Source organism: Atta cephalotes, assembly GCF_000143395.1.
Source record: "Atta cephalotes unplaced genomic scaffold scaffold00032, whole genome shotgun sequence".
Taxonomy (NCBI): domain Eukaryota; kingdom Metazoa; phylum Arthropoda; class Insecta; order Hymenoptera; family Formicidae; genus Atta; species Atta cephalotes.
The window spans coordinates 3365376-3386106 of record NW_012130096.1 but is presented as its reverse complement, the minus strand read 5'-3'; the positions used below and the strand labels follow the sequence as shown (position 1 = coordinate 3386106).

Below are 20731 nucleotides of genomic sequence, written 5' to 3'. Positions count from 1 at the left end.
AAATTAAAATTAAAATTTAAAATTTAAATTAATTAATAAGTAAAGTTAAAGTTAAGTTAATTAAGTTAAGTAAGTAAGAAGAGTAGTATATATATATATATATATATATATATATATATATATATATATAAAAGAGAAATTAAATGAATAATAAAAAATGTATTGTATATAAAATTGCAACTATAAGATAATGTTTTACAGGTACTAAATATTACTTTTAGGATAAAGCAAATATGATCAGAAAGAAGTTAAATATCATAAAAAACAAAACAATGAAAAAAAAACAATTAAAAGATCTATTATTATTGATGTAGTATACAGTTTACCTTGAGATATCTACACACAGGTGGCGGCTGAAGATCGCAGACGATCAACGGTCTACCTCCAATATCACCTGCGACAATAAGCCGTGTGCCATCTATTTCTTCGCTCTTAGTCCAAATATCTATGGACAGCGATACCAAATCATTGCACGAAGGTATCATCAAATCGGTCAGCAATACAGGTGATCCGAAATCTAAAATAACGAATCGACGGGCTCCCGAATGCATCCGTTCGACGACCAATGCTTGCTGAGGCGGCCAGCATAGCAACCTTCCCCACGGGAATGTAATATCATCTCGCTGCAACATACATAATTTATTAATCGCTCGTGAAATAATTATTTCTTAAATTTACACACTTCAAACGCAATGTGACAAAAATATAAAAAAGCGGAATGCTATTTCACTGCAGCAATTTATTACTGTGGAATAGGCAATTGTATTTTGGATACATACTGAAACACATAAAAAATTACATCGTAATGTCCCACGATTTGCGATCATAATTTTAATAATAATTTTTGTCGGGTTTTTATAATATTTTCGAATTGCAAATAAGAGTTTCACCGCAAATTAAAATTGATTATAAATAAGTAACAAAACATATTTTTAATTAATTTCGAGCGCATATTGCTTCAATAGAACGTTAATAAATATCAAATCCACATTAATTATAGAATATGTCATCATGTTAAGGTCGCTAATTATGGGACACTTCAAACAATTGAATTATAAATTGAAACATAACTAAATCACAACTTTATAATTTTCTGAATATACATGTTTGTAGATCTGTTGATTTACAGAAAGATAAGTCTGTTGCAGACTCTCATTACGCACAATTTTCGCGTAATACAAGAATATACATAAAAAATAAGATGAGATTATACTCGGTATATTATAACAACTAGCCCTATAATTGCATCAAACAATAAAGCAAATGTATAAAAAAAAAAAAGAACAAACTGTTGGCTGCACGTACACATAAAAAATGAAAATTGTTTAAATGATCTTAATATAAAACTAGTTGAGCTTTCTCTGCTGTGAATAACATTAATTTAAAATAAAAAAAGGGAATGAGAAGAAAACCCATGAGCGTACGAAAAATAATATATGCAGTAATTATATGCAAGGATATTAACATCGAGTATATAATTAATTACATAATAAATTTCATAATAAATTTCATGTAACTCATGCAACTTGCACTTAACATTATTCAGCTGCATTTGACAGATAGAAAACTTTTAGCGAATGAATGTCTCTATTACAATTAGCATATTAACAAAGCGATTGAATGACGAAAGGACAGTGTATCATTTAGAAACAGGAATTTACAAAAAAAAGAAAAATAAGAATGGTGCGTGTGTCTGTCTATGTAATCTACCTTTTTAGGATTGCCTTCCTCAACTTTGTTTACAGCAGTATTGATACTTTGTACGCATGACTTTTCTTTTGTTATAATGGAACTTAATATGTGTGAACTAGGCATATTATTTTGCGTGCTATGCCAAGTCTGGTTGTCACCAGACATTTCATTAGCCTCATCATAATCCGATTGTTCATCGGGTGTGAGCAATAGTTGCGCAGATGGCTTCTTTAAAACTCTTCCCGTATACATACTAAGCAGATCGCTTAATGTAGCTGTCGATTTAGCTTGAACATGTGGTCCTAGCGATCCAGCATCCAAGTTCTACAATTAATATTTCTATCTGAATTAAAATTCAACTACTCTAACATCTATATTGTATATGCCATTTTATGACTGAACAGTCATTACACAGTCGTTACACAGCCACTGTTAATCGTGAAAGAATGTAATTCGCCTACTCTACGAATGCTGAGAATTAATTTGGCGCACTATTTCGTAGATATTATATTTTACAATGTTGTGCTCAAGTCTGCTCGAGCTTATTGTCCGTAGCCTAATGTCACATTTGCATGAGACAATTATAATATTACCATTATCATCATTGACATCGCAGAGTTTTTTAAACAAAGCAATGATTCAATTTATGTGTTCGCTCTTATACATGGTTATAGAATAAGTCACACATCGTTTCATTAAAAAAAGATATACCACAACTTTTAATACATTTAAATGCATGCAGAGGATACTTACATATGTGTGATGTATCGTTTTAATATCAGGCACACCATTGTTGCTTGTCGCTGTACTATCATACAAAGTGGGTCCAATATTAATTGTATTCATACCAGGATCGATCTTTTCCATCTTCGTGCCATCAGAGGCAGCGTGACAAGTAAAATGAAGAGGTTCAACCTAAATCAACATTTAAATATCATAAATAATACAGAACATAATCGATATACAAAGATCTTATTTATTAATTAAATAATATTACCTCGAGGAGACCTTTCATATTCTGATTGGTACACAATGCCTTCAACTTGCTGGATATTACAAATTCACTAGCGGGATGTGTAGGCAGTGTGAGTAGGTCTCTCAAATCAATAGAATCTTGTGATATTTTGGACGAGTGTATAGCACTTGACGAAGCGACAGGAGGGCCTGTTTGCTCACTGGTTACAACAGATGCATACGTCACGGGTATTGAACTAAATTTTGGTAACATTGGTGGCTCTAAGTCAAAAAGTTCCGTTTCAAAAGGTGTGTTATATAGACCGAACCTGGAGAAAAATTTATTTATTAAGATTGTAACAAAAAATAAAAATTATTAGAAAAATTTAATATTGTATACATTAAATTGGTTAATCATTAATTATTTATTTTGAGTATTAAAAGCACTTATTAATGTCTTCAATATTCAAAACAATTAATCACTAACACTAGGACTTTTACCAAGCTCCGGTTAACTTAACCAATCTAGTAATTTTGCAGAATTCCAACTGGAACAGATGTCAGAGAAAAAATGCAAAGAGAAAAATTATCAAATGTAAATATATTAATTCTTCAGTTCGCATTTTTTCTCCGACATCACTTCAATTGGAATCCTGCAAAGTTATTAGACTGGTTAAGTTAATCGGAGTTTGGTAAAAGTTTTATTTAAAGATTTCTCTAAGGACATAAAAAAAAGTTAAGAAATACACAACCTTGTTGCGAGCAACAAATGGTATGGATTCACTCTATTAGAGACTTCAGTGGCTATCTGTTGCACCAGGGTGACACATTTATGTGCGATACTGTAATTTTTATCTAATGGCAAAAATCTAGTAATGAGTAATTGAAGCCATCTCAGTGAACCAGCCCAATGAACTTCCATTATTGACGGTAACAAGTTGACCAATACAGAAAGCATGGCCTCATCAAAGGTTTGAGCCGATGAATCCTCTATGTTATAAAACCCTCTAAAAGAAATAATAATTTTTTCCATTCATAAAATTTTCACATAATTAGCATTGTATCAATATCATTTCAAATAATTGCTCACCCGCTACAAAGAATAATTAATTTAACGCATTTGTGCGCTATACTTCTCCCAGCATGCAAGAGGCATGTTCGTAATAAGCTGGATAGTCGTCCTTGTACAGAACGTATCGTCTCCAATTGAAGAGCTTTAATTTCAGCGGTGTTCTGAACGCTACGCAATCTCGTTAATCTTATTGAGGCTACCCATATCAGAATGTCAAGAGCTATAGATTGTACGACGGGAGAGCTGCAAACGTTTGTTTAGAGTGTTAATTTTCTATAAACTTAAACTCGTTAAATTTCTATTATTCTTATTACTTACTCGACAGGTACTTGCAAACATGCGACATTCAAAAGATTATCGACAAAAGTTTTGGATTCTAACATAGCACATCTTTGCATCCTTTCGTCGGGCATGCTGGTGGGATTTACTGATCTCACGGTGATGGAGATCTCGTAAATCCAATTGCATCCTTAAATAAAAAACAACATTTTTTAATGTAAATTTTTAGTACAAAACAATTAACATTTTCTTATAAATTATATTGAAAATTTGACGACAGTAAAATTGTTACGTATAAAAGAACATAAAGAACTCTTGAAAAATTATAGTACAGAGTATTTTATATATACATATATAATAAATTTATTTTAATATGTTCGTTATATTAATAAATTCTCAGATTATATTTACCAACATAGCATCCCAACTTCTTGCTATTCGCACTCTCGTCAAATCGTTCTCCAGCATTAGGAGGCACAAGCGGACGTACTTCAAATATCTTTAACTTTTTACAAGTTGGTGGTTTACTTTCTGCTAAATTTGCTTTAGATTTCGCAGATGTCTTGAAAATAGAAAAAGAAAAGAAAATACTATAATAAAATCGATTCTATAAGATACAGAATATAATAAAAGATTGACAAGTATATTACTCACTCCATCCTTTTGATCTACTAAAGCTTTGACGTGAACGAGCAACGTCCTAGCTTTCGAACGAAATAATTTTGGGCTTGTCAATGTTACACATCCCATGTGACAAGACAGATCTACGCAACGATGCAAATCGATAGGACCACAGAGGATTTCGGTATTATGCTGGCGTTGATACTCCTCTGTGATAACTGGATTTTCGTTCTTTTGTTCGGTTCCTATGTTAAATTCAATTCTCTCGTCTATGGGAGTAGTTGGTATCTTCTGATGACCGATTCTCTTTATATTTTGCTTCAACAAAGTCACTTGAATATTGGGTAACTCTTGATAGAACGGATGCAAGGTAAATCGGACATCAACGTGTCCTATACTTCCTGCTGCGCTTCGAGGTAAAGTAAGTTCGAATACGTGTTCATCCCAAGTAGTCCTAACATAATATACAAATGTGTTACAACTTTATAATGTATCTTCTTTTTTTAACCGCGTATAATTTTACATCGATTTTTTTTTATCAAGAAATATACTGTATTATTTCATTTACAATTCTTTAAATTTCAATATAGACAGTTTTATTTATCACGCGTTATAAGATAGCACTAAAAACGCTTATATTACTAAGCATAAAAGAATAAATACGATAAAAGAATGATTAGAAATTAATTTAAAAATCATTTAAAAAATATAAAAATATTAAAAAATAATTTTAAAAATATATACAGATATTTTAATAATTATTAAGAGAATCCACAATTAAAAGACGGAATGCAGTTTCTTTGAGATGGTCAGAATATCTGTTAAAACATTTATAATTATGTCTCCTTACGCATCACTTTGTAACCGCCACGTTCTCGTATGATGCTGATCTTCTGATTGATGAAGATGCTGCGGATAACGTCTTTGTCTCTGAGCTTGCATCATTTCACTCCAACACGGAGGGACGGTCGCGCTATATGCAGGGGAATGTCGACTAAATCGTGTAAGTTCGTATAACAGCCCTAAGTCCCAGTATGAGAAATTCGATTTATGTGCTAATAATTCATCGCTAAAACGTAGAAAATATTCAAAACTTAATAAATAAATATCAAAAGAATACTTTTACATTGTTTTATAAATAATGTCATAAAAAACATTATAAAGCTATTAATACTAGAACTATGTCAATGGTGTCATTTTGATATCGCTCTGCTAATCATTTCAATTTTTTCTTTTTTTTCAAATAATAATAATAAAATAACTCCTTCCTAAAACTCCTTCCGAAAACAAGAACAGGAAATTATCAAATTGGCACCTTCGGCAGTTCTTCAGCATTAAAATATTTCGGCTTCTGCAAATTCAAAATGAAAACTTACTAACAAATCGACGACGTTGACGTACTAGGAGCTATATTTTCACAAGTACAACTTCCCTCACTACCCATATTCACATCATCAACATCGTCTTTCTCCTCTGCAGAGTCTTCCTCCTCCGCTGTAATGAAGAAATGCAATGTGCCATCGCTCGTGCACACACACAGCCTTTCCAAACCTGCAAAAACCACTGGCCTTAATACACAAATTTTCAACACAATCCCCACAAATATTCCAAATTAATTCCCTCCCTCCCTCCCTCCCCGCTCGCTCCTGTTCGTTTTTCTTTTGGAAACGTTTTTAGAGAAACACTTACTGTTGCAATAAGTCGCAGAGATAAATTTCTTTCCATCTAATCTCGCCTCTGTTACAGTTTTCAGCGTACTTAAGTTTAATAATCTGACCACACCATCTTTACATACAAGAGCAACTTGTCCGGCAGGTTCCTGAATAGCTGAATTATTAGTGGAATTGGTACTAGAATTAGTAGAAAATGATGTGCACTTTTGTTTTTCTTGAAGTGGAAGTAGTACATGTTCTATTGGCGCCTGTTCCAAAGGTATCTCTCGCTTCACCAGCGGTTCCGACGCCATTTTTACTACCGAGCCCGTGAAATCCAAAGCATATACAAGCAACAACGCGTTCGCGTTGCTCTCATTATTGTGGATCTCGCCGTTTATCAATTTGCTCGACTGGCTGTCATTATGGTCCCAATACATATAACTTTTCTGCGGAAAGAAATCGCTTTCGTCGTCAACGTCCATCTGATTGGTATTTGACGAAGAAGATTCGACGGAAGCGTTATCTGCAGGACACATCGCGACATACAGGTATCTTCCGTCCTTGGACGTAGTTATGTATGTAATGCGGAGAGAGTCCGAGGCGTTTATCGCTAATGTTTTGATGACCACCGGTTCTGCCTTGGTAATTTTCATAAGATCTAAGCTCTTTTTGTTTATCGTTGTCAAGTCAGATGTCGATGCAAAGTGGGTCGAGCCGTTAATAGGAGGAAAATTGGGATCGTAGGGAGTTGACGTCGTCGGGGTCGGACCAAAGGGAATACCGATGGGACTCGAATAAATGCCATTGGAGGACGAGGCGGTTAAAGTGTTGGGTGGGAAGATACCGTCGTAATGCGGACCAACTACCATATCCGAGTCTACATCTTCGATAACTGGCACTTCATAAAAAATTTTACTAAGGAAGAGCTCCTGGTACAAGCTTTCCTGGCGTCCGCCATTCGAGCTAGCGCTAGTTCCTGTTCCAGATAGAGTCTTCTTAGTCTTTGATTCTTTAGAATTGTCTTCCTTGATAGGTTGCGCCGTTGCAGCCTTATGATGAAAGTCATACAATACTAAGTAATGCAACCTCGACGATATGTACCTATCACCCGCTACCTTCATTATATCTAGAGTATCACTGGCAGCACTATTTACACTGTTCATTGCACGAACTAACGACGACGAACTCGCTAGATCGCTCGAGGCAGCCCACACATTCTCTAAAGTTCTTAATTGCGAGGGATTATTAACTGTCACTGTAACCCCACACACTAAGCACGGTCGAATCTTATGCTCTGTCGTCTCAATGTTTATAGACGACGAGGAGTTAGTGCTTTTCGCTTCCTCTCTCAGGGTTACTGGAGATCCCACTACTGAAAGTGCTGTAACTTGTACTTTATAGAACGACGAAGGCTTGTATTCCGAAAGTGGATCCGAATCTGAGCCTAGATTTGTTAAATACGGAGGTGTCAAATTTCTCGCAGCACAAAACTGTATCGATTCCTTATTGTTTATTTCTTGATCCAAAGGTGATATATAAAATGATACTTCTCTCTGCAAGATGACAGTAATTATATTACTTTAAATAAAGATAAAATTATATTACTTTTAATTAAAGTAAAAAAGATAACATACATCTAAAGAATATCAAGCTTAATTTTTAGAATAAATAACTTGTAAATATAGCTTTATATACGACTAAAAGTATTAAGCACCTTATTAATCATTATTTAACATTATTTAACAGCTAAAAAATCGATTTATGATACTTACTGTGAATTATCTTTTGTTTAAAAAACATTTTAAACTTATGAATTTACTAACGCCGATAATTAATAAATAATATTGGTAAAAGAATTCTAGGATTTGTTTTCTATTTCTATATTATAATAGTCAATTTTCTTTTCACTATCACCAAAAATTTCAAACATGTACCTATTTTCATTTTAAGTACAGAAAGTAGTTCAGCTAAAAGCCAGAATTCCAGATAGAAAAAAATATGAGTGCCTAATACTTCTGACCAAGATTGTAGAAAAGATACTCTCAGATTTTATATAGCATTGATAATGCAAAACCTCGAATAGCTTACCTTCAATTGATTCGTTATGTTCCAAATATTTACAAAACCATTGGAAGAGGCTGTAGCCGCGAGGCCTGTGACATTAGTAGTACCTATGACGTCCACCGTATCGCCTGCCTCACGAGCGGGAGCCGTTGCAAGAGTCACGGATAATGGAACATTCTGTGTGTATTCACCCTTAACAAATGGACATGCGGGCGAATGCCTCTCATGCTCCGACCATGGCTCATCAGTAGGCTCCCAACATACTAAGCACACGTTACAAGTAAAACACATCGCTCTGTCATCTCCTGTAGCATTTGGCTCATGATAGAAACCAGCCTGGGCCATTTGATCAGGTAAAGCCCATCTAAAATATTTATTCTATTAATTTTGTGTGTAATAAATCATTAATTGCATTCATTTTAACAGGAATATAGAATATAAAAAAATTGTAAAATAAAAGCGACTATGTCACATAATAATAAAATACATATTACTTGTAATTCATATGTGGCCATTTTGGAAAAGTATTACGACGTGCTGCTTCACTAAACATTAATGCTCTATCAGTGGGACCACCTTCTAACGCAAGACTAGGCAATAGGCCATTTAGTCGTTCATTGATCGCAGAGGCAATGGGCAGTGCTGCTATATGCCGATTTTGCCTTTTTAATTCCATTACTAAGCCAGAGCAAACGAGTTTTAAAGATCCATGCGGTAATTCCAAACATATCGTATTCCACTGCAATTAAAATTTCCATTTTTAATTTTAATAATTTTAGCATTGATATTGATATTAATTCTGTATGCATAACATAAAGATATTAAAAATCTTGTATATATTTATATAATGTTTTGTTTTCTATTTAACACAATGTAATAAATTATATTTTTAACTATTCCGATAATCATATTAAATTAAATTTAAATTGTTCAATATTAAAAATCTCTATTAATCAGTTCTATGATTATTTCCTTAAATAAAACTTACTCAAAATTAATTGAGTAAAAATAACAATTCTCTATATTATAAAGATCAAGTTATTAAAAAATATATTAATTTTTTATTAAATAAATAAATACCTAACAAGTGTATTAAAAAATATATTTTTAAATAATTCATTTACTTTTACATCCTCACTTTTATATTCATCTATAATATATCCCTCTAAAATAACTACAACAAAGAATGTTATATAAAATAATTAGCTGTACTTACTTTTTGAGCTTTAATACCCTTTTTCTGATTTGCTTGTGCTGTAACAATTTTACTTGACAGTTCTTGCAGCACCTCCAGCAAATGTTCCACACCTGGCAATTCTATGCATTGTAGGCATTGAAGCAATATCGTCGCCTCTGACAATAATAGTTCCAGCTTTATGACATCCTCACTTTTAGAAACTGGGGTTTGCAAAATTGTATCTAATAGCAGGACCCCATTGTAATCGCTACGTATGCCAATCCCTCGTCCATCTGTATACAGCACTTTGTCTATTCCATCCGATAAATAAATTCCTTGCAATTTCCCATTAGGTTTACCTACAATCATCATTATAAGCATGAACATTTTATAATTCTTCACACATTTCACATAATATTTTTCACTTTTATTTTTAATAATACACATTTTAACAATATACGAATTAATATATATCTAATATATATGTATATCTAAAATTTGTAAAAAACATTAATACAAAAATATAAATTGATTATTTTTATTTTAATGATTGTGAAAAACTAATATTAAATATTTAAATATTTTCTGGTTGCCATCACATAATCTTATAAAATTATTCGAATATCCACATAATATACATTTTAAGTAAATTTTACTAAATAATATATATTTCATATAATATTAATAGATATTAATATTAATTGGTATTCCCTCAACATGATCTTGGAAAATTATGCAAAGATTTTATAAAAATCTTGATTTTGAAAAACATATAAACATTCTTTGTTCTTATTTCTTGAACTTATATAAAAGAATACTTCTTTGCTGCAATTACATCATAATAAAGATACCGTTATACATACAAAAAAACTTTATCTTTGATGATTGGATCAGAAGTGCCAAAGCAATTTGTGAAAATAAGAAATAAATAGAATTACTTCTTAGAAGATAACAACAAATATATATATAATTGGAAATACATAATTGGAAAAAAAACCTAATTGGAATACTGCACAATGCTGACAGTCATAGATCCATTTCTTTAAGCCGTATTACTTTCCACATTAAAAATGCAAATTCATTTTCGCAGAACAAAGAAACAGAGACAAAATCCAGGAAAGTGTGAAAAGCATGGCCAGAATGTAACAAACTGTAAGATTATCTTCTTGACTCTCCGAATTCCTGGGAAAAAACAAAGCTTGTCGCTTTCAGACACTTCGTGACGGAAAATTTCAACGACGAGGAAGTAGTGTCGTCTTATTCTGGGAAAACGTAAGCGACCTTGACATGCGTTATTGCACAGTATTCTGCAAATATCGGGCGGACAGCCGTGACGGCGACGGGGATGACGCTGTCAGAAGGGGGAGAGGGAGGAAATCTATCGTTTGCTCGGCGCCGACCCGGCGAAATGTTCCGCGGGGATCGATCACGACGAAGAAGCTGCACACGCTCACCAGACAGAGAACTCCTCTGTAAGATCACGCCGGAGTTGACATCGAACACGTATACTTGTGCGCTGCCAGTAGTGATGAGTAGAACGTTTAGATTGGCGTGATAGATAATACTCTTGCACTCGGTGTCCACGTTCAAGCAACCGTCCTCCTTCAATAGCCATGGGTCATCATCAGCCATTTTGCTCATGCGGATCACGCTTTTCTGAAAAACTTTTCTCTAACGCTCAGACATCACGAGAAACATGGCGCACTCGTCAACGCCATCTTTGAATGGAACGTCAGCAGACTGCACTGAATATAGCCGACTATCGTCCCTCCCATAATCAATCGATCCTTATGAGATTTCGAGCTTCGATTCTCAGAAAGTTCACACCGAATACTTTAAGGCAACTTTAAAATGCTTTTACATGGAAGCATCATAGCAGAGAGAAGCCTGAGGATCGATTCTGTATCTTGAAATGAGGGAATCGATTCTGTATCTTGAAACGAGATGAAAATTACAAAAATGAGCGAATTTACTAAAATACTGATAATTTTATTGGTTAACGCCTAGTAAATTTGCTCGCTTTTATAATTTTCACCTTATTTGAGGATACAGAACTCCCAGGTTTGCATCAACTTGGGTTAGAAAATGCTTCGCTATTGGTTGATGTTACACTCTACCAATAGGAGAGCACGAAACATCATTATTCTAACTAAGTTAGAATGCAAATTCGGTCGAGCTGAAAACGCTATAAGAGCAGCCATGACCGGGATTTAGCTGTTATTTTATTCTGTAGCGCCTCTATGTCTATCAAATGTGGATATTGAACTATACGTAACCAATGATTCGGTAATGTCCACGATTTTTTTATTGTATTCTTCACTATATTCACGAATTTCAGTCCTTTATATCTTGTTGGTGATATGTATTATACAGAAATAGTTTGTTATATAAAATATTTTAAAAATTCAATTTAAAAAAAATAAAAATTTATGTATGATAAGTAAAAATATGAATTAATATGCTGTTTCTATATTCTAAATTGTTTTGTTTAAAAACTTAAAATTATTTAAATAAAACAACTTATAATTTCATCTTTTATCTAAATTTAAAATAAAATCATTTTTAGCTTATTTAGGATATTGTTATTTCATGTGTAATTTATCTCGCTTTTATACAAAGAGGACAGATCTTCGCATAAAGCATAATAGCATTTTCTCTTGGCTACACTATCGTTCATCAGTGCAACACTCAGACAGTATACTATATTTCCCTGGCTGGTGGTAAGCGAACTCATTCGGTGTATCGTGTTTCCATGGTTACGGTATAGTGCAAATTTTATTACGAAGTGAGCTTTTGCTACATCGCTCAAAGAGATGGTGTAAAGCCAGTGTAACATTTAAAATTTGAAAATGAAAGTCAAGAAACAGGATTAGCAATAATGGCTTAGTTTCCACCGAAGTTTAATCCGGATCAAAATGTAAGAATCAACCAACTACAGTATTCCCCTATTATAGTCGAACGACAGGGGAATACTGGACTGTAATTGGTTGAAAACTAGGCCAATGATGTAGTGTACACTATGATGTATATCACTCTAGTGTAGTGTAGCTGAGTGTAGTGCTTACACGCAACTGGTACGGTGCGAGGCTGTACCTAGTATCCCAAAAGAAAATGCTAAGAAAATTAATCTTCGTTATTTTGTGTAGAAAGAAAACGAAGAACTTTTGATTGATTCATTTTTACATTATGTCTCATGACAAAATTTTGGAAAATAGAATCTCGGAAAAGTAATACAACCAATCAGATTAGCGCGTTTCACGAACGCATTAAACTTAAATGATTTTAATTGGTCGTATTACTTTTTCAAAATTCAAGACGAGTGCTTTCGTCCTTATGCGTTATGCAAGAATTTATGCTTCTGTCCTTAGCGTCAGAATAGAAATACGTAAAATGAATGTCAAAATTGATAAATCTCAAGCGTTCATTTTGATCACATAACCTGTTTAACGCTGTAAAGGCCACTTTCAAAGCTCCTATTAACTTAACAGACCTAGTAACTGCAGAATTCCAACTGAAGCTGATCAGAGAAAAAATGCTAAGAGAGCAGTTAGAAATAGATTTGTAATACTAACTTATGTAACAAAGTTTCTCTCTGATAGCTGTTTGTTAATAACCTATTGTGTTCAATATAGTACGTAAAATTACAGTTAATTACAATTAGTGAAATAAATTCAACTTTTGAGTTTACATTTTTTTCTCCATCAGCTTCAGTTGGAATCTTGCAAAGTTACTAGGCTCGTTAAGTTAATCGGAGCTGGCCCTAAATAAGCATTGAGCAACACATAAAAAGATACCTTAAGCTCTTAAAGCTACAAAACGCAGCCATAATCGCGTTTCATTTCCGCGAAAGGCCCGTTCTTCTGAATTCCTCATGTTCCGCGGCAGTGTATCAGCTGTTCGATGACAGTTTGCCAACCGTAGGAGGTAGTAGAAATCGCAGCAGCGCTGCGAAAATAGTGAGAGCGAAGTTTGTTATTGTGGGATGTGACAGCAATATGGCTATCTGGTGATTAACAATCGAACGGACGGACAAAGGAGCAGCGCAGTTCTTATGATAATCGACGATCCTGCTCTTCTCCTCGACGCATCATTGTTCCGTTGTTTCGTGCGTGGCTAGCTAGACGAACGGGACGGGACAGGATGCTGGAGCTCGAGGTGGTGCCTGAAAGGTCCCTCGGATGCGAGCAATGGGAATTTATTTTGGGCAAGTGACGAAACGCAAGCGCAAACGCTCGCGACCGACGGGCGTGCGTTGTTATGATTTGCGACATGCAAACTAAGCCTCTTCTCTCTCGTCAAGTTTCATTCGATCGAATCGAGTTTATATGAGACGAGAACAAGCGATTTCAGTCCGTTGACTTTATCTCGCGTAATACATGATTCGTCCCTTGTTTCCTTATATGCGTTGTTCCATTATCTAACTGTGAAACTTCGACAAGCGAGAACGAATATGAGCGGTTTTTTTTTCTCTATTATAATGACAGCGGATAACGATTTTTTAAATAAATAAATACATAAATCACAAAAATAAAACAAAATAACAAATAATAAAATAAATAATTAAATCAAAATCTTAAATCAAAGTCAGGCAATTTATTCTACATATCAATTTATCAATCTTTAGTCTTATTTCTTTGTTTCTTAGGCATCTCTTTTGAGAAAATATAATTTTCATTTTTTCCGAGAAAATATAGTTTTCATTTTTTCAATTTTATTTGGCTTGCATTATTGATCATTTTCTCATTTGCAAATGTTCTATTTGTGAAAAACCAATCTTGTGTAAATTAAATTACTCATATATAATAAAATTTATTATATATTTAAACTAATTTATCATTTTTTATTCTTACTTTTATTCATTTCTTAATTAACTGTTTTAAGAATAAATATAGTTTTTATTTTTCTATATCTCTCTAGCCTCATTGACCATTTTCTTGTTTATAATTTATTCTATTTGTGAAAATCAATCTTATAAGTTAGATTATTTTAATGATTTCAACATATATTTATTATTCTAATAATTTATTCAATGAACTATGTATAAAAGAATAATAATTTCTTACGCTGGCTTTTTGTTGATTCATTTAAAGACACTTTTTATGTTTTTTTATTTATTCAACATTCACATTAATTTATCATTCTTTATTTTTACTTTTATTCTCAATCATCTGTTTTGAAAATAAATATAGTTTTGATTTCTCAAACCTTATTTGGCCTTGTATTATCAAGTATTTTTTTTATTTGCAATTTATTTATGAAAATCAATTGTATGCAAATTAATTTTTCAATTAAAAATCTCTGTGCAATTAAAAAATGTTTTGTCTATTTTTTGAAAGTAGCTTTTCATTTTTTAATTTCAAAATTCTTTTGTCCAAGATTAATTTTCTGTAGCTGTAATAAAATTTTTTATCTAGTTTTTGTCGAATTTTAAATATATAAACAGCAATAAGTAATCATTAGACTGATATACATATAACATAGCTAAATATAATAATATAATTTATATAATTTAATTTTAAATATTATAATATATTAATATAATTTAAACATATATATTTAATTATATATAAAATGTATATATTTAAATATATAAAATTCTGTTGCATTTTAAATATGAAAATATTAGTTTAGCTACAAAGAACAGATTTATAATTTTGTATACATTTTTTTATTTCTATTTTATATTGTAATTTATTTTCTGTATAAATTTTTGATATAGAAAAACGCGCAAGCATTAATTTATTTTAAGATCCAAATATTAAACTTGCTATATTGCAGGTATGCACTTTTCTCAGTCAGTATCGATAATACAGTCTCAAGTCGGTGTTATAAGAGGAGTGCAAGTACTTTATAGCGATACTGTAAGTATACTTTAACGTCTATGTTGGCATGAATCTTATTACATATACACATAATGCACTAAAACTTTTTGAATAAACAAGTAATATTTCTATTGTCATATGTCAAATTTAAATAACATAATCAGATGTTACATAAAGCATTATGCACGTTCGCAGAATCCGTTAGACGTAGATCTAGTAATAAATTTACCTCACGACGGCATTCGGCTTATATTCGATCCTGTTGTACAAAGGCTTAAAATAATTGAGATTTATAACATGAAGTTAGTAAAATTGAAATATTGCGGTTTGCCATTCAATTCGCCGGAAGTGTTACCTTCAATCGAGCAGATAGAGCATTCATTTGGTGCGACTCACCCAGGTGTTTATGACAGTGAAAAGCAGGTATGCCGATTCTTCATAAAATTTAATCATATATACAAAACTAACTATTATTCAAAATAATTAAAATTTATAAGGTATATGCGTGATATGTAATATCTATAATGATAAATTTCAGGTGTTTGTATTGAATTTTCGAGGACTATCATTTTACTTTCCGATCGATTCAAAATTCCATCCTGGTTACGCCCACGGATTAGGCTCATTACAGTTTCCTAATGGAACTTCTCCTTTGGTTGCAAAAACGGCAATTTATGTTGGAAATATTCTAGCCGGTGGTAGCGGCGAAGAACACGGTTCCAAGACATCGCCGCCACCTTTACCACTTGTAATTATATTTATGACTATTTTATTTTTATATTTGGCTATTTTTTTGCCATTACTTAAAAATAAATTAAAATGTTGAACATTTAATGTATCTTTAACATTCATCCTTACATAGGTTTGTTATCATAATAACTTGTATTTGGAGAAAGCTGATATTATTCGAGACAAAGCACGTACTCGAGGACTCAAATTACATCTTTTCACGGAAGGTAGTTCTGGAACAAGAGCATTGCTGGAGCCAAAGAAGCGATGTCTGACCAAAGAGGTTGCGCTTTATCAATATACTTTTTGCTAAGAAATAACATCATAACATTTAAATGTTTAAGTAGAAATTATAAAGTGGAGTTCTCAAATATGCGATTCACAACAATTAAATATTTCTGTTTAATAAATTTACTCCACATCGAATGTGAATTTCAATATGTGAAAAAAAATCAAACTTGTTTTAAGTAGAGAGAACCTCGTATAATCGATTTCAAAGTAGTAAAAAAATATATTTCTAAAAATTATCTTGATTTATCGATGAGATAATTTCATATAAAAAAATAAATTATTATATATTTTTGCTTCAAATGAGTACAAAAGACACTTGTAACTCCCGCCAAACCGCAATTTCGATGAGGAGGCCATGTCAACATTTATTTATGAACTCTATAAAATTACTTTTTAATAAAATTTATTTCCATATTTGAAAATGTATAATAATATAAAAAATCTTTAAAAAGATCTATTGCATTGTTCCTTTAAAGAAAAAAAAACCCGTAAAATTATCTCTTTTTTGATACACGAAGCTCTCCCCATAACATAAAGCAATAAACATGTTTTTTTGCACTCATATTTTTTGTTTCTGATATTATAATTTAACGATTTCAGGTATTGTTCGGTGATACATGTGAGGATGTTTTGAGTGCGCTTGGTGCTCCATCTAGAGTATTCTATAAAGCTGAGGATAAGATGCGTATCCACAGTCCACACGCGCACAAACGAGATAAAACAAGGCGGTCAGACTTTTTCTATAATTATTTTACTTTAGGTTTGGTAAGTACATTTTTTCATCTGGTGATATGACGAGCTTACTTTTACAATTGAATCGAAAAAGTACAAATTATTAATGGCAAATTACTAACACTAAAGATATTACTTATTATTGATATATCTAAAAGAGATAATCAATATAAATACTTTGCCTTTTTCTCTTCAAACTATTTATAGAAAAAAATTCTAGATATTTATTGGACATATAAGTTTTCCTCGGATTTTCCATACAAACTTTTTCTATAAATTAAAATAAGAAAAAAATGTTATATAAATTTAGGTCCTAAAATATTCTATTAAAAAACTTTAACAAAAATACAAAATGTGTAAAAAGTAATTTTACTTAAGTTTGCATATCAAAGTATCGTTCCCCCCCATATCAAGTTTGACATCGATATAATTTTGAATTTATCCCTTTTTTGAAAGGAGAGAAAACCTTTGATAAATTCAAAATTACATTAATATCAACATCAGATTATATATCAAGGTAGGAACACTAAAATCCTTGAGTATGTATTATGAAAAACAGAATTTGAAAAAGTTAAGCCATTTTTGAGAAATCTTGCAGACAGTTAGACAGACAGACGGACAGCCGGACCAATATTGAAATCATAATTTGCTACGCTGCATTACTCAATAAGTAGATCCAAATAATTAGAAGACAAATCAGTACAATGCTTCTACATGAAATTATAGGTCATGTCATTCTTGAATACATTCTTTCTTTGTCTATTGATTCCATTTTTCACATTTACCAATTATACTCATGTAATTCTTTGCAGGATATCTTATTCAACGCTAAAACTCAATGTATAAAAAAGTTTGTACTTCACACGAATTATCCAGGACATTATAACTTTAATATGTATCACCGCTGCGAGTTTTCTCTGACTCTGCCTCCTGAAAATAATTCCACGGAATCGGGAAAATTGATTGACGTTTCCCCATCTCCTGTTACAGTAGGGTTTTTAGTAGTTATTCATATATTTGATATACATATTTTTACTATGTATTAACGATACTAATGAATCTTAATTTCATCTCATAGATCACTGCCTATACAAAATGGGATAGAGTGAGCGAGCAATTGAAAGCAAGTGCGCGACCAGTAGTTCTAAATCGAGCGTCTTCAACAAACACAACTAACCCATTCGGCTGTACGTTTTGTTATGGCATACGGGACGCGATTGTTGAAGTTATGGCGAATCAACATATCGCAAGTGTAACTTTATATAGAACTGCGTGACGTTGATAATTCATACTATGTAAAGCATTACGTAGCGTGATTCGTGACGAACAGTCGAGGACAAAAAATTACTTTAGCTAACTTAGGAGATCTTAAGTTTGCCGATTAAAAGCGATGGGATGTGACAAGATCGAGGTAGAACACTCTATCAGGAAGCTTTTTTAATATGTAATCAATTATTTTAGAATACAAGGATGATAAATAAGTGTTACGTAAAGTGTGAATATTAAGACGATTAAACGATGACCACAGATATGTATAAGATATGTATAAAAATTCAGGAGCAAAAAATACATGGAAAGTAAAAAAAATATATCATTGTGAGGACTTGTGTGATTACATACATATATGTATATTACTTATTATTTCTCTTTAAGCCTTGTCTCGCAGCTATGGATACTTGGATCAACTTCAAGTTGAGTTTATCTTAACAAAGTTCGGTAGTTATCCTTTTTTTAACGTCTTAATTTTTCACATTAATCTTTACGCAACGTTAGAACTAGCTGTAAGACATACAGCAATCATTGTAACGCAACAATACGCTGCTCTATTCTTAAGAATACTGTCTTTTTTTCTACATGTAGAATTACAAAAGGCATAATTTATATTCTATAAGTTAACATATCTGTACAAATAATAGTATGTAAGTTCAATAATTATAAGAAATATGCGAAAGAAAATTATGATATTAAAACTTTAGTAGACTCTGAAGGTTTTTCGACAAGACACTGGCCGATATTCATAGTTCGCTCTTATCATACAAGATCGTCTTAAATATTTTGAGGCATTAATAAGGTTCTGTGATTGGTTTTGTCATCTTAAGACTGTACTTAAGACAATCTTAAATATAAGAAACTACTATAAATACCGGCCATTATAGTGGCTTTTCGTACACAATAAACGTACAATAAAAACCACTATATAATGATCATTAGTAACGAAGATTAAATAGAAGAATAAAATTAAAAATCTTATACATTTCAATAAAACTTTTATTTAGTTTTAACGATATTAAAACTAAATAATTGATATTTTTCATTTTAATTCCTTTATGTCTTCTTGTCTTATTATTTTTGTTAAGAAAAACATTGACTCTATCATTCAAAGAATCTGTAGCTGGAAGAAAGGCGATATTATTTTAAGACATGTTAAATTTTTATTAGTCTTATAATTAAGAAATTGATATATATTGTCAATATATATTATTATATTATGAAAAAAGATGGAAATACTAATAATTTCATCTAACAATAATATCTAGTTACTTTTATTTGGGACATTACAGCGTCTAATTTAAATTTATCATCTTTTGCCATAATTATACAGTTAATAACAATTAATAAGACAGACAAATTGTAATGGAAATTATTAGTATTCGCAAAAAGTATTTTAACTCGACAATTCTGGAAAGCAGAAAAAAACGTCGGAAAATATTATAAATTTTTATAGGCGATATAATCTTTTTAATCAATTATAAGGACTGTTATTAATAATCTTGACATATAATATTATCCTTTAGATGAAGTAAGAAAGTAAATCGACTCTTTCAAATTTCGTATAAATGGTAAATTTTTTAACATGGGTGTGAAGAAAAAAAAAATGCGTGAAATTGGCGGTGGAAACCAAAATTATGTATACTCTGATTATCGTGTTCTCATTATAAGATTATGGATTCTCACCCAGCACAAATGTCTGAGTGAAAAAAATTAGAAGTTACAACATTGTGTAACATAATAAAAATATTTGTTGTATCCACGTGGATTTATTAATTTTTCCCTAAAATTTTGTTATTAATAATAAAAATATAATTTTATACCTTGTCCTAAAGTTCGCGACTCAAAATATTAGAAAGTTCTCAAGTAAGTGAAAAAGTTATTCGTAATTTTTATTCTAAGCGGAAATTTTCTAGGTAGTCAGGATTTAAAAAATGACTAATTACAGTCTACACTTAAACGATTGCTTGTCCATGGCTATAATACGACATTACTAACACTCGTAAATGACTTTCATCTGCGAGTTTAATGAACGCATTAAAATGCGCTCATTGAAACTACCGTATACGCATAGACAAGTAGTAATTTTGTAATTTTGTAGTCAGTCATTTTTTTTCTTATTTACAAAATTACTACAAATTTACAAACAATAACTTTTTTGTTTAATTTTTTCAAAACTTTCTTATAATATTTTGAGTCAAATTCTGTATATATTATAATTTTTATTATATCCATAATAAATAAATTATTATGTGATATAATTATCGTGTGTGTGTGTGTGTGTGTGTGTGTGTGTGTGTGTGTGTGTGTGTGTGTGTGTGTGTGTGTGTGTGTGTGTGTGTGGTGTGTAGTGTGTGTAGTAGTGTGTTTGTAG

The 20731-nt window shown here is 31.8% G+C and overlaps 2 protein-coding genes across 2 annotated transcripts in view; one reads left to right on the top strand and one right to left on the bottom strand.

Moving 5' to 3' along the window:
* Positions 1-11146, bottom strand: part of LOC105621242 (baculoviral IAP repeat-containing protein 6) — a 29385-nt gene extending 18239 nt beyond the window's left edge. The window contains exons 1-16 of the mRNA XM_012202712.1: positions 10969-11146; positions 9554-9873; positions 8832-9076; positions 8362-8701; positions 6308-7826; positions 5995-6169; positions 5469-5687; positions 4652-5072; positions 4409-4559; positions 4037-4187; positions 3737-3961; positions 3399-3653; positions 2690-2975; positions 2446-2607; positions 1711-2016; positions 327-623 (exon numbers count right to left, since the gene is read on the bottom strand). Coding sequence (XP_012058102.1) covers positions 327-623; positions 1711-2016; positions 2446-2607; positions 2690-2975; positions 3399-3653; positions 3737-3961; positions 4037-4187; positions 4409-4559; positions 4652-5072; positions 5469-5687; positions 5995-6169; positions 6308-7826; positions 8362-8701; positions 8832-9076; positions 9554-9873; positions 10969-11146 — 5250 coding nt within the window. The remainder of the gene's footprint in view (positions 1-326; positions 624-1710; positions 2017-2445; positions 2608-2689; positions 2976-3398; positions 3654-3736; positions 3962-4036; positions 4188-4408; positions 4560-4651; positions 5073-5468; positions 5688-5994; positions 6170-6307; positions 7827-8361; positions 8702-8831; positions 9077-9553; positions 9874-10968) is intronic.
* A 2508-nt stretch (positions 11147-13654) lies between these two features.
* LOC105621241 (UPF0183 protein CG7083) lies at positions 13655-18364 on the top strand. The gene is made up of 8 exons (XM_012202711.1): positions 13655-13718; positions 15293-15375; positions 15532-15759; positions 15875-16084; positions 16199-16348; positions 16957-17121; positions 17901-18077; positions 18167-18364. The coding sequence occupies exons 1-8, from the start codon at positions 13655-13657 to the stop codon at positions 18362-18364; spliced, it is 1275 nt and encodes a 424-aa protein (XP_012058101.1).
* The last annotated feature ends 2367 nt before the right edge of the window (positions 18365-20731 follow it).

What these genes read in the sequence shown, in the direction of transcription:
- LOC105621241 (XM_012202711.1), top strand. Translation starts at nt 13,655, where the DNA reads ATGCTGGAGCTCGAGGTGGTGCCTGAAAGGTCCCTCGGATGCGAGCAA. An exon ending in TTTATGACAGTGAAAAGCAG is followed by an intron (nt 15,760 to 15,874) that starts GTATGCCGATTC and finishes GATAAATTTCAG; the next exon opens with GTGTTTGTATTGAATTTTCG. An exon ending in ATTATTTTACTTTAGGTTTG is followed by an intron (nt 17,122 to 17,900) that starts GTAAGTACATTT and finishes AATTCTTTGCAG; the next exon opens with GATATCTTATTCAACGCTAA.